Source organism: Argentina silus (genome assembly GCF_951799395.1).
Source record: "Argentina silus genome assembly, chromosome: 1".
Lineage (NCBI taxonomy): Eukaryota > Metazoa > Chordata > Actinopteri > Argentiniformes > Argentinidae > Argentina > Argentina silus.
The window spans coordinates 10230896-10245873 of NC_139655.1; the positions used below are offsets into that span (position 1 = coordinate 10230896).

At 46.3% G+C, this 14978-nt stretch overlaps 1 protein-coding gene across 3 annotated transcripts in view; it reads left to right on the plus strand.

The window, feature by feature from the left end:
* Positions 1 to 2790: 2790 nt before the first annotated feature.
* Positions 2791 to 14978, plus strand: part of dlgap1b (discs, large homolog-associated protein 1b) — a gene marked incomplete at both ends in the record, with an annotated part of 35729 nt that continues 23541 nt past the window's right edge. For 2 of the 3 annotated variants that reach the window (XM_083677216.1, XM_083677217.1), the window contains 4 exons: positions 2791 to 3840; positions 5964 to 6178; positions 9298 to 9475; positions 11293 to 11545. In XM_083677216.1, coding sequence (XP_083533342.1) covers positions 2791 to 3840; positions 5964 to 6178; positions 9298 to 9475; positions 11293 to 11545 — 1696 coding nt within the window. The remainder of the gene's footprint in view (positions 3841 to 5963; positions 6179 to 9297; positions 9476 to 11292; positions 11546 to 14978) is intronic. The other variant, XM_083677218.1, reaches the window with a different exon arrangement.

Consider the following 14978-nt stretch of genomic DNA (forward strand, 5'->3'; position numbering starts at 1 on the left):
GTCATGCTCTCATAGCGCCCATATTGTATGATCAGAGATGAGATGAGCCTTGTGAAATCCAGCCCTATACATACAAAGTCAGTGTATTAGCAGTGTGCTCCTCTAGTCTACATAGTCAAGCTGCTGTAAACAAGCTGTGGTAGACAGAGCCTCTACATACAGCCTCTACCGCTCAGGAAACATCAAAACACTCGGACCCACTTATAGTAATTCCTGCCTCTTTGCTCTTTTTTGGGATGCCTGCCCAGATAATTTGTGTGCCTCGTCCTCATCACATAGATATGAATGCAACTGTAAACAGATCATCACATAGACAATGTTTGTGGTTGCACACTGATATAGATTAGACTCTGTCAGACTCCCAAGCTTCATGGAAGTACAGTATAATAGACTGTGCTGTAGCTGAAGTCCTGTTTTATTACAATGAGGGAAGCTTGACCAGAGGGACATGGGCATAATAGGGTCGTAGGTCAAGCAATGGACATACTGTCGCATAACGACACAGCTGTCTATCAGTTGTACTCACATTGCTATAGGGTACACCTGACAAGAAAGGCTTCCCGACAGTTCGCTACTATCATACGTGCACTGTTTGTATTCTGTTCACAACAAGCTAGTGGCAACATAGTGGGACGCATTTCAGAATGGGGCTCCAGTCGGTTTTGGGATGTCTGTGTGGCTGACAGGCAGGAAGACAACATGACCCAACTTCATATCCCTAGCCACGCTGGAGACAGCTGTGTCACAAACGCACTGCCGCAAGGCCCTCTTATTTAGGTCACATTCTGTGGTTCAGTGGCCAAGAAGGGAATCTCTGTCAATATGCTGCAATGAATACCTTTAGTTGGACAGGGTCCAGTTTTTAAGTGCTCTTTGAGCTTGTGTGTGTGTGTGTGTGTGTGTGTGTGTGTGTGTGTGTGTGTGTGTGTGTGTGTGTGTGTGTGTGTGTGTGTGTGTGTGTGTGTGTGTGTGTGTGTGTGTGTGTGTGTGTGTGTGTGTGTGTGTGTGTGTGTGTGTGTGTGTGTGTGTGTTTATTTGCCTGTGGTTTTGTATATGTGTTACCATGCTTTTATTTGTTTATGTTGGTGTGTAGTGTCAGTCCAGAGTAGATACTGTAGAGCAGGTGGGGGTAGGGATTGGTTAAGATATTCATAACATTCTGTTTTCTCATTTGTATTCTCACACTAAAAAACTAAATATGCAGAAATAGGCCTAAGTGACTTTCTCCCCCAGCAAGATTTGATCCCTCAGCCTTATGCAGAAATGGAAATGTCATCAGAATTGTTCCATACAGTTGTCCAGCCTCATTTGATCTAACATTGTTGCACAAAACAACACACACACACACACACACACACACACACACACACACACACACACACACACACACACACACACACACACACACACACACACACACACACACACACACACACACACACAGCATGCATGTCTTTGCATAGTGAATACTCGTTTGGCTTAGACTTGGATATCATTTCATTCCTTTGCTCTCTGTCTCTCTACTTGATCAGAGGTGGTTTCCTCTGATGCCCTTTTTTCTTCTCCTGTTCCTGTTCTTTTTATTTACCACAGTGGCCTTTGGTAGCACGTTATAAATCGCAGTAATGAATTCCCTCTGTGCGCTAAGCCATAGCGCTCCATCAGAGTGCTGTACTGGGTGCGTGGGCCCTTGTTATTGTCTCGTTAGCCTCACCTCCAGTCCATTTGAAACAGTGCGGGTTCAGCATCCTGCCAGCCCCAGCCTCTCTGCAGACCCAGATGGGTAGAAATGGTGTTAAAGAATCTGATGGATACCATTGTTTTCATGTCACCATGTGAGGAAAAGGCCTTTATTGGCTATTGCCGCGCTGGCCCAGGAGCTGTCAGCTTGTTTTAGTGGCCAATTAGTCTGGAGTAAGTGGAGCTCTAGAGGTATAGCCGGACTCTGCAGGATCTGACTTTGATCAGAGGGAGCTTTCTGTGTGTGTGTGTGTGTGTGTGTGTGTGTGTGTGTGTGTGTGTGTGTGTGTGTGTGTGTGTGTGTGTGTGTGTGTGTTTTACAACAATTGGGGGACAAACACACTGCCTTTCATGTTTCTCTTATCGACTTTTGACATCCATTTACTCATACTGCATTGGATTTTGCAGGTTGTTTACTACAAGAAGCAGGTTTTCTGATTTGTGGGTGAATCCATCTCTGGGATTTGGGATATGTGTATGTAGATGTCTTAGTGTGGTATCTTTATGAACTGTTCATTTGAATTAAATGTAGTTATACAATAACTTATGCAATGCGAGCATGCCTGAGTTGGAAATAGAACGGAACTATTCTTGCCTTCTCTCCCTCTTTCATTTCCCTTACTCTCCAACCCCCCCTCCCCTGTCGCTTTTCCTCTGGTGTAATCAAATTCACTAGAGCAAACAGAAGTGTTGGAAGACAAGCTTCAGGAGCAATGCGGCTGTCAAGAAATGCATGCCAAATGAAGTGACTGCTATATTTAGAGAGCCTTGTTCTGAATCTGAAGGACAAAGATGAAATGATGAATGGGCCTACCTGTGTCAACATCACTGTCTGTTCTCATCTACCGAGGAGTGTCAAAAGATATTCTCATCAGATTAAAACTATAACTATGACAGTATGCAAGTAAAGAGCATGGTTTATAATTCTCTCTCTCTCTTCTGTTGTCTCTGTTTGTCTCTCACCGTTGTGTGTGTGTCCACAGAGCTTATTTTAACCTGCCATCCGGACTTCCTTGGTAGCAGTTCGATGTGTGTGTCCCACCATCTACGATGACGATGAAAGGCTTGTCGAGTAGCCGCAGCCACCACCACACGGTGACTTGCGACCCCTCCTACGACTCTCTGACCCTGAACTCAGACCGCCGGCCCTACGTGCTCAACCCCAGCGATACCCACCCGGCAGACCACCCCTACTATGCCCAGCGCAGCTCCTTCCAGTCGGAGTGTGGGCCCTTCACAGACGTGGCCAGCAGCACCTTCCCCCGCAGACACTACAGCTCCCACCACGAGCTGAAGGAGGAGTGTGGCGCTGTGGTGCCTTACACTGGGGGGCCAGCAGGGGGCAGTAAGGGTGGTGGTGGAGGCAACAACAACAACCGCATACCTCCCAACCTCCTGGAGCAGTTTGAGCGGCAGGCACCAGTGCGGCGTGACGGCTACCACACGCTGCAATACAAACGTACGGCCGTGGAGCACCAGCGCAGTGACAGTCCTGGACGCATCCGCCACCTGGTCCATTCGGTGCAGAAGCTCTTCACCAAGTCCCACTCCCTGGAGGGGCCCTCTGGTGGAGGGGGCGGAGGGAGGGTGAACGGCAGCAAGGCCAGCCCGGACGACCCCCCCTCCTCCTCCTCCGGCACCCTCAAGCACAATAAGCGTGGTAAGAGCAAAGACCGCAGCAAGTCGGAGCCCAAGATGCGCTCAGCCATCTCTGGCTACTGGAGCTCAGACGACACGCTGGACCACGAGATGTGTCTCTACCACCACCAGCACGGTGGCGGCCCGCCCTCGGGCGTCATGACCATGGGCCGCCGCCCAGACAAGTCCCAGTCTCAGTACTTCATGGAGGCCTACAACACCATCAGCGCCCACTCGCTCAAGACATCGCGCAGCAACAACGACGTCAAGTGTTCGACGTGTGCCGGTGGGCTGCAGCAGGTGGGGGGGCTGGACGCGCAGCTGCTGAAGAAGAGCTCTTGGTCGTCCACGCTGACGGTGAGCAGGGCACGCGAGGTCTACCAGAAGGCCTCGGTCAACGTAGACAAAGCCATAGTCAAAGCTGAGGCGTGCCAGCAGGGCCGCACCTGCCAGTTTCTCCAGGTATGCCCACCACCCCCACCACCTCCCAACCACGCAGTGTTCCATAACACCTCCCTCCACCTCCATGTTCCAAACGCTCATACCTACACAATCCTGCATGTCTACTGTTCCATGTGGGGTAGAGAGTTAGAGATGAGATGTGGAGAAGAGGTGCAGATTCCTCCTCTCTCTCTTTCTCTCTACGTATTTATCAGACACTCACACTGGACCGCCATCTGTGTGTGGAATGTGGAAGCTAATCCTACCCTTTAACCATCATGCTGGCAGTCATAAGGACATCATTGCTCACTGGTCATTGGGACTTCAATCCATATGTCATGTGTCTTTGGCATTATTATTTTGTCTGTGTGTTTGTGCATGTGGATCTGTAGCCACTAATGTGCTTGCTTGATATGTGATGAGGTCAGGATGTTCACATGGTTACTTATGTGTATTTGCATGATTGGATCAGCCTTAACAATGATTTGAACTCATACTGTGTGCTATAAGCAGCATGTTTTCTTTGAGATCACCATTTTCAATATGTTGTGAAGAAGAGTGTGGTGAACTGCACGATTATTTTAAGACCTGAATACCCATGTTAGCTCCCAAAGCTGATGCCTAGGCTTTAGCTCAGTGGGCTAACATGCTCTGATATCGTGCAGAGGACCTGGTTAGTACCTGGTTGGGAGCTATTTCAGTACCTGTACACAGTAGAGTGTGTCACAGACACTCAGAGAGCTAGTGAAGGGTGCTGAAGATCAGAGAGAGGGGAAAACAGAAACAGAGGAGAAAAATACATATCCCTAAGCCTTGTGGACCCATTGTGCTCTCTCTTTCTCTCTCTGTGTTTGTTTGGAAAAAAAGATAAAAGAGGAAGTGATTCAGCTCATATACATTCTCTCAAATCACTGTGTGAGCTGCAAATATGAGCCTGAGGAGGGAGAGGAGAAGACGGAAAGAGGAGAAGCTATTTTTCTGAGAAAGAGAGAAAGAGAGAGAGAGAGAGAGAGAAAGAAAGAGAGAGAGAGAGAGAGAAGCAATGCATTTTACAAGCTTGGAAAATGAGCGGTACAGATCAAGAGGGAAGTGGTCCCTGCAGTAGCAACATTCCTCCTGTCTTGAAAGAGCCACCGCTCCCCCTCTTCTTCAGAGAGGAAGGAAAGACAGCTTGCATGTTCATCTGCATCTACTTTGGAATTCTAAGTGCACAACTTCTCCAGTGTGTTGGAGTGACGTTTTGTTTTGTTCCCCCGCTTGGATGTCATCCTGTTTCCGACCCCTCTCCATTCACACACTCACTTCCTGTCCCTGTTCACACACACTGACACCCAGCCAATCACCTCGCCATGTCCCACGGCGAAGGTCAAAGTTCACCTGCAGTGCATTGAGCCTCTTGAATACATTTGGTACAGCGCTCCTGCCTGTGTAATATCTTTTGCATGCAGATTTTTTCCATCCATTGAAACTCAGCTTTATTCAGGCAAGTAATTGATGACATCGTGCAACATTGATGTCATTTGAGTCCACGTAGGTCCCAGGATATTCTCTTTGGCTTGTTGCCCCTTACGTCAAGGTCGGCTTGGTTCCCTAGTTACCAGACCGTTGAATGATTCTCAAGCAGTTTATGATTCAGACTCTTTCTCTCTCTCTCTATCTCTCCTCTCTTTCACCTCCATGTTGGCGCCCTTAAAGCCACTCACATCGGGGACTAGTGCAGTGCTCATGCTGAACAAAACCTCCTTTGTTTTTTTTGTCTTTCTCCCACTTTCTCTCTCTCTCTCTCTCTCTCTCTCTCTCTCTCTCTCTCTCTCTGTCTCTGTTTCGGCAGAGAGTGGGGAGATAGCTTTGCCTCTCTTTACACGTTCATCAGAGTTTGTGAAAAGCTCAGACGCAGACAGGGTTGGATATTTCAGACGTTTTGTCACAACAATTAACTCCTCCGTTTAATAAGCTGCATGCGTCGCTGGTGGGACAACAATTGGCCTCTTAACACCCTGACGGTATGATTCAAATACACCCCACTCAAATGATTGGACCATTGGTTTGAGTTTAAGGTTCTGGTCCATCCAGACCAATAAAAATAGGGTGTCAGAGTAACTGTGTGTCGAGACGGATGGGTCACCGTTGCTTTTCCCCCATAGGTGCCCCAGGACGAGTGGAGCGGCTTCTCTCCCCTGGGAAAGGACGACGAGATCCCATGTCGGAGGATGCGCAGCGGCAGCTACATCAGGGCCATGGCGGAGGAGGACAGTGGTGACTCAGACTGCAGCCCCAAGCCGTCGCCCAAGGTGCAGGCGCGGCGGGCCAGCTACCTGAAGGCCACCCAGCCCTCCCTCACAGAGATGACCACCCTCAAGTGAGTACTACTCGAAATGACATGGGGGGGATTGTGTGTGTGTGCGTGTGTATTTATGTGTCTGTGTTGTCTACATGCATGCATGCATTTGGGTGTGTATTTATGTTCAAGTGCATTCTGGTTGAGGGCATGCCAACAGCGTGTGTGTGTGTGTGTGTGTGTGTGTGTGTGTGTGTGTCAGGGGAATTGGGGGGTGGGGTTTGGGGCAGGTGTTTCAAAGCTGTTACCTCCTACTCTTCAGGATTTGTTTGTTTGTGTCTTGACACTCAGTGCCCCTTCATGTGTTGTCCTGTTCTATGTTTACATGTTCATGGTTGACATCTGCATCTGCAAACATGTTGAGCATACTGTAATTGAAAATAGTTGATTTATAGACACGTAATTGAGATCGACCTACATTCGATAACCTTCAGATGGCCCTTGTTATGTTACAATATAACAAGGTTTATTGTTTAATTGTTATGTTACAATAGTACTTTATGTTGTACACACCCTGAAGAATAAATGTTTTTAGATGGAAACGTTTAATTTAATAATTTTCATGAATTTCTGTGTTGAGACATCCATTCCAAATCTCTTTGTCTCACTGTTTGTGTTCATGAAATATTAAACAGCATGAAAGCTCTGCAAGGAATCATGGACCAAGAACATTATGACTCCAAAGACTTCAATGACATCACAAATACATAATGGCTAAATTGCTCACACACAGATAGAGGCAGCAATCCTATCAGACAGGCAGATAGAAGATTGAATTAGAGAACATTACTTCCTATCACAATGAATGAATCTATGTGCGTCTAATTCTGTTCCATTCATTTGAAGTCACTTACCACTCTCTCCACTTCCTGAACCTGTTCATGCCATCTATATGAGAGTTGGGGGTTACAAAGTAATGCGTTACAGTAATAATATTACTTTAACATTTACTTTTTGCGGTAACGAGTAATACAGTATAAGAGTGTTACTGTTCCAATTTAAGTAATAATATGACAGTTACTTATCAAAGGAATAGGTTGTTCATAATTCCCTTCCTTATACAGTTATTGATCCAAATAAATATTTTTGATTATTATTCTCTCCTCTCTATTGGTGCAATATAAACAGCCCCAGATTTGAATTGTTTTCCTCCTCTTCGATAGTTCCTGTTTATGCACACACACACCACTACCAACTGCTTTAGTGAGGGAGATGAAAAATGGCGCAATGTTTTTGGATGTTACACAAAAGTAATATAACGTGTAGTGTAACAGATTACTTTTCCCAGGGAGTAATAAGTAAAGTAATTAGTTATTGTTGAAAGAAGTAATGAGCAATAGATAATATGGTATTTGTAAGTCTGAGCACTGAGTCTGTCCATTATCAACTCATATACTGTACAGCTTGATCACGTAATTCTTGTTTATTATTATTGCTGTGAAACAAAATAGTGAGGACACAAACACCCGTAGCAAATATAAGAAAACTCTGTTTTCATCTCATTTTAGAGATTAACTGTAATACACAGCTTTATAGGAGGGGAATATTAATTAATCTACCTCAGGGAGCTCCGTCATCATTACTAGTTGAGCCCAGCGCTCTGCCTATTATATAATATATAATAATATAATATCACCACAGCACAGGGGCAATTAATGACTTTAATTGGCCTGGGGAGCACCATCAACCACTTGTGAGATAATGAAACAAACAAAAATGTCGCGCTGCTCAACGGAGATAGAGAGGGTCACCAGTTTCCTAGACGATGTATTACTCTGCATAGTCATGGTTAAGCATGTCACATATTGTTCCTTACATGATGGAATATATCACAGAACATAATAGGGTATTATAACAGGAGTTGACTGTCTTGTTCACAAGTTATGTGATGAGTACATTGACAGTATGTGCTATAGATATTTATTTTAACCCAATACACAATGCCAACCTTACCGTTTATGAAAGAGAAATACTAACAGTATTATATTATTTCTGGCTGAGATTTTTGTTATTTTTTTGTTATATAAAAAAATCTAGGCCCCCCTACCACACACACACTCACACCCAAGACTCTCATGAAGACGGTAGAGAGGGAGAGGGGAGGGGGAGGGGGAGGGAGGGGGAGATGGCAGTGCAGTTGTGGAGTATGAGACACAGAGTGCCAAAGGAGCGCTGAGGAGCAGGTGTTCATTAAAGATGACCTGTTCCTACTGTATGGAGGACCTGCCTAGGACAATGTGACCACCTTTAGAGGTCATGCTGACCTGGGTTTGGCATGTCAGCGCACACAATAAACATGTTCCTAAACGTTTTCAGTCAGAGGAGAGCCTGGATAGAGAGGTTTCCCTGACTACCCTAGTGTACCCAATTCAGTAAATCAATTTATACGCTAGCTCTTTTTCCCATGGTCATATAAAAGCCCACAGAATGTTTTTGGATAAAAGTTTACTTATGTGACCAGGTGGACTCCCTTCACAGGTAGATACAGTTTTCAGAGTGTGTGTGCTGGGACAGTAGTTTGGAAACAAAGACACCTTGCGATGCTATGATGAGTTATGATTAACTTCCAGCCCATGACACATAAGAAGGGTCTCATTTATTAGTTCGGGCTGACTTGAATAAGGGTACATTTTTTTACCCTTTTTTCTCCTTACCTCTATTTCAATGCCTACCTCTCTCCCGTCTCCACCCCTCACTGCACCGGTCCCTCTGTGCCCCTAATTCACCCCACGTTCCATCCATCCAAGAATGAGTAATCGTGTTTGCTTCGCCGTGGTAACCACGCTCTATTTTAAGGAGGGCATACATAATTAAGGCAGACTGGACCTGGAGGTAGAGAGTCACAGGAGTGTGTGTGTGTGTGTGCATGTGTGTGTGCATGTGTGTGTGTTTATTTGTTTGTTGGATTGTCTGTCTGTTCAGTTCAAAATGTATGACTGATACTTAGCTTTCGTCCAGCAGACAGACATATCTCTCTCCTTCTCCCCCTCTTTCCCTCTCATTCTCCTTCTCCCTCCCTCTGTCTTTCTTTTGCATTTCTTTCGGCTCTCCCTTACGTACCCATGCATGCACACTTACTCTCCTTTTCTCTCTCTCTCTCTCCCTCTCTCTCCCTCTCTCTCTCTCTCTCTCTCTCTCAGGATTTCCACGGAGCACTCTCCCAAGCTGCAGATCCGGAGCCACAGCTACCTGCGGGCGGTGAGTGAGGTTTCCATCAATAGAAGTCTGGACAGCTTGGACCCGGCAGGGCTGTTGGCCTCGCCCAAATTCCGCTCGCGAAACGAGAGCTACATGAGAGCCATGAGCACCATCAGCCAGGTTGGTGCCCCTGGGGGCCTGTACCCTCCCCCTCGGCCCCCAGCCCTCTGTCCTTACCCTCCATGGCCGTGCAGGGGGGAGGAAAATCCCCCAAAACCCTAACGTCAAAACAATTATCCAGAAACCATGGGAGGAGAGTAAGTGTTAAATTAACCCAACCATCTCCAAACATTTGGATGTTTTCTGTCTTCAGTCAAATTCGAATGTGCTAATTAGACAAGAGGAAGCCCCCCCCCCCCCCCCCCTTCTCCCTGATCCCACTCTTATGCTTATTCTTTCTCCAATGTCCAATGGCATACTCGAGAAGCACGGCCAATAAGTCTTCCTCATTAGAGATGAAACAGGACTAATTTCAACAGCCAGGAAACACACAAGTTACACCCGGGGAATTTTCTAAGCAGATAATATGTACTCTGTAATGCAGTGTGCTGTATACAGCAGCACGCTGTACAACAGATACTTAATTCTCACGGCACACCTTTAAAACAAGCCTGATTTATGTCCCCACCACAGTAATGCATCACAACCACTGTTTAAAAGCAATTACTGCCATGTAAACTGGTGGAGCGCTTTAATAAAGAAACATCCGCTTATCTTTCTGTGTAAAGGAGGCGAGCAAGGATGAGGAGGCACTCCAGGTAGTGTAGTTGTTTTTGTTTAGTGGTTGTCGTGGGTATTTTCTCAATAAGATGTTGGCGTGTGTGTGATGGAGTCCCTGTCCTCACTCATTTGGAGTGGCAGGAGGATGGTGTGACTGGAGCTCTGGAGGTGTGTCCCTCCAGCAGCCTCTGAAGGGGCCCGAGAGAGGGGAGAGGGACGGAGCCTCCAGGCATCCCAGCTGCCCCTGCTACGGCTGTGGTGTTGCCCAGTACTGAGACAGGAAATGGCCCAGGGGAGCTGTCACTCCACCACTGACATCTACAAAGAAAGCCCAGTCAGCCCTGCAGGAGAGGGAATTTGCTGTGGCTATTGTAGATGTGTGTGTGTGTGTGTGTGTGTGTGTGTGTGTGTGTGTGTGTGTGTGTGTGTGTGTGTGTGTGTGTGTGTGTGTGTGTGTGTGTGTGTGTGTGTGTGTGTGTGTGTGTGTGTGTGTGTGTGTGTGTTGGGGGGTGGATGGTGTGGCACAGTATTGGACCAAATAAGAAGAGGCCCAGAAAGCTTCCTGACTCCAAGCTCTGCACTTGTTTTGTGCCTATCACAATATGTATACCACACATGTTCTGCTGCCCTCTCCACCCAGTCACATGAAGCCATCCCAATAGGTAATCTGAAGCACCTAGTTTTAATGTCCCCCCCACTACCAATCTTCCAGTCACAGCGCTCCCACCCAATGTCTCCCATACCCCACATCTCTCCTCCGTCTCTGCAAATCCCCACCCCTCCAACCCACACCTCCTAGCAGTTGTTAAATGTCCTAATTTTGTCAAGTTTTGAGTTCTCCTTCCTGAAGTTCGTTTGAGTCACTCTTCCTCCGAGAAGGACCAAGTAGAGACACACACTTCCTTAAACACTTGTATTGCCACCACACCTGTAGCACTGCACTCTGTTGGTGGCCCTGAAGTTTCACCCCACAAATGTTCCTCCCCCCTGCACTCCGAAACGTAATGTTTTACCTCTTTATTTGTGCTCCACTCTGGTAACGAGTGTGGCAGCTCACAGGCTTTTGCGTCTCTAACCTGTGTGTTCCCCTTTGCCGTGCCCTGGACTGGCCTGTGTGCGCGTGTGTGCGTGTGTGTGTGTGTGCGTGCGTGTGTGTGTGTGTGTGCCTGCCTGTGTGTGTGTGTGTGTATGCGCGTGCACTCTATCTCCCCCTACAGGTGAGTGAGGTGGAGGTGAATGGACAGATTGAGGCTGTGTGTGAGTCAGTGTTCAGTGAGATGGAGTCTCAGGCGGTGGATGCCCTGGACCTGCCCATGCCAGGCTGCTTCCGTATGCGCAGCCACAGCTACGTACGTGCCATAGAGAAGGGCTGCTCCCAGGACGAGGAGGAGGGGGTTATCGTGGGCAACATGAGGGCCATTTCACCCCCCCGGACCACCACTACTGTCAGGACCATCCAGAGCAGCACAGGTCAGTGGCCAACCAGTGGGCTATAGGGGTAATAAGGTATGCATTTATACATACGTACTGTATGTATGCTTTCACAGTATGTATGTACTATACACTCAACGAGTACTTTATTAGGAACACTATACTAATACTGGGTAGGGCCTCCCTTTGCTCTCAAAACAGCCTCAATTCTTTGTGGCATTGATTCCACAAGATGTTGGAAACATTCCTTTGAGATTCTGGTCCATGATGACATGATCGCATCACGCAATTCCTGCCGATTTTTCAGGTGCACTTTTAAGCTGTGAATCTCCCGTTCTACCACATCCCAAAGGTGTTCTATTGGATTCAGATCCGGTGACTGGGAAGGCCACTGAAGAACACTGAACTCATTGTCATGTTCATTTTCATGAAACCAGTTTGAGATGACTTTTGCTTTGTGACATGGTGCATTATCATGCTGGAAGTAACCATTAAAAGATGGGTAAATTGTGGCCATGAAGGGATTCACATGATCAGCAACAAATAAGCTGTGGCATTCAAGTGACGATTGATTGGTATTAACAGGCCCAAAGTGTGCCAAGAAAACATTCCCCACACCATTACACCACCTCCACCATGAGAAGGTATACAGGTGTTCCTAACAAAGTGTTTTGTGAGTGTATATGCAGCCAGTACAGTATGTACCATACTGTATGTTATGCATTATACATATAGTGTATGTAATATTAATACAAAAGTATTACTTGTGACTACCAATAAACAGGCAGGTTGGACCATACCATTAGACCTGGTGAGCGGGTAGCCTGTTTCTGTCACTGCCGTAGAGTTGTTGAATTCCGAAACAGACTGAAAGACACCGATAACCTCAGAACTTTTCACACGGATACAATATGATGAATAGAACATCCACGCTCAGCAGCAGAACTATGCATTCTTCTCCACTGCGTCTGGCTTTGAGAGCTTATTCATGCTCTGGAGGTCTCTGGCTGGGCCTTATTTTAGCCCCTCTGCTCCTCGTCCACTATGCACTGATGTAGAGCATTAGTGCGTGCAGTATTGATGTTGAGTGGTGTTGGCATTCCAAGTTGGCGTTCCTATTTTTTCCTCCACAAATTCACCATCTCCTCTTACATTGTATCCAATGAGTCATACAGTGGAGCAGCACAGTCGTTTTCTCCAGCGCTCCTGTTTAACTATCCAGATTAAAAACCCAGCGCTTTCTTCCACCCAGACGATGAGGTTACAGTCAGCTAATTAAAACCATTTACTACAAATTGTAAAGATGGCAAAACCTGTTCAGTCAAGTTAAAGGGCTCCGCGTGATTCAGAGCAAACATTCATTTCGTGCCATTTAAAATCCAGCTCAATTGATTCCCTCTAAGACTGTGGAGGATAATGATTTCCTCATTGCTTAATAAAGTCAGGGAAATATGATGTAGTGTAGGGGCATCTATAAATGTGCTGTGTTCATGTTTATACTAATAATACACGCGCAATTAAAGGCGCTCGAGGAGTCGTGGATGTTTCTATGTTTTCTAATGGTAATATTGATCTGGAAGGAGAGATTTGTCAGAAGACAGAGGGGGCAGCACGGTGGCAGCACGGTGGTGTCTATACAGACTTCAGAGCTCTTCTCCCTAAGGGAGAGGTAGCGAGGGGGAACTGAGAGTAATAGACATCATTCATCATATGAAGTGCTAGTGGCACCAGCACCATTGCTTATGGGCCAGACGTCTTGTCTGGACTGGCGAGACAGATAGACAGAACATGATCAGATACAGGTGGAGATATCCTCTTGTGCTGCTCATGTCTCTCTCACACACACCTTGTCTGGACTGAAGGAGCTGCCTGGAAAGCGATCAATATTAATTTGCTTGTGATGTAAAGGTAACACCATCATCCCCCAGTCAAATTGACACCAGCTGGAGAGTTTTTTTTGTATGTTTTTGAGTATTTGTGTGTGTGTGTGTGTGTGTGTGTGTGTGTGTGGCGATCAGCATTAACAGCTGTTGGGCATTTAAAGCAGATTAATTTGATGAGCCAGATTTTGTCATGTTGATCACTTGAAATTTTGAACAAGCCCCGGATGAGTTTGGAAAGCTCTGTAAAAAAGTAGCTTTTTGTCTTTTCAATGGGGGCCTTTGGTTGATGATTTTTGTGGCTATGCTCAGTTCTCAGTTTGGCCTATAGTTTTCTGTGATTTGATTTGCTGTGTGTGAACCTTCATTCACTTCCAGTCATGGCTCCTGGAGTCAAACTTAGGTGAACACGTTTCTGTAGGATTTGGAAAGAGAGAGAAAGAGAGGACAGAGAAATATAGCGAGAAGGGGGGAAAAAAGGAGGAGAGTGGAATAGGGCTAGGTGTCAGTCATAACATTATTAAGCACTGAAAAGCCAGGCGCAGTAGGGGATTGGCCCAGATTACTGTCATGGTTTTGGCACTTTGTAATTCATCACATCCTCAGATCTCCCCTCCTGAGTCCTCACTCCCAGTAATTAATTTTCTACCTTTTTCTCTGTGGGAGAGGCTGTGCTTATAGAGGAGAGAGGGATTTGAAGGAGAGGAGTAAAGACCTCTTCACAGTGGAGTGTCTGGGCCTGGTGTAGTCCCTACACTTTCTCCCTCCCTCTCTATATCTCTCTCACAATCTCTCTCACACACACACACACACACACACACACACACATACACACACACACACACACACACACACACACACTGTGTAAATCAGCCTGCAGCCCCAGGTTAAGAGATAAGAGGAACAGTGTGTGTAGCACAGGACACACTCCCCACCGAGTGACACGTAAACAGATGTACAGAAAACAGAAAATAGCTTGGAAGGCATGGAACTGTTGTGTGGATCTGTTCTATGTAAACAAAAACAATGCACGGTATGTACAAATGTGTAGATAATGCATAACTCATTATTCAGGTGTATGGAAGTCTCAGTTTGAAAGGCAGCAACCCTCTGGTTGATAACACTGTCTGATTTGGATCTAACAGTCTACAGAGGTCAGTGGATACGCACACACACACACACACACACACACACACACACATATGCACACATATGCACACACAGTTAGACAGTGGGTTTGTTTGATAAAGTCATACTATCTGTGTCTCTCCAGCATTGTCTGACTCTGACTGTCTGTATCACCCACAGAGCTAGCTACACTCTCCATGTCCCCTCTGTTGAATCAAAGAATTAGGACCATTTCTCCCTCTCTCTCTCTCACTCACTTGTTTTATCTCAGATACAAACACACACAGACTGGTATGCACCTCATAGAGCCCCAATATGCTTCTGCTAGACTAAAGAGTGCTGCGCAGGCTGTTAAATTGGTAATTTCGGTCAGTTAGCGTGAGTGGGTGGGCATAATTGAATATGATATTAAGATGTCCATATGTCCATTGTCCTCGCCAATCAGGATTTCCCTGCGATTGTTG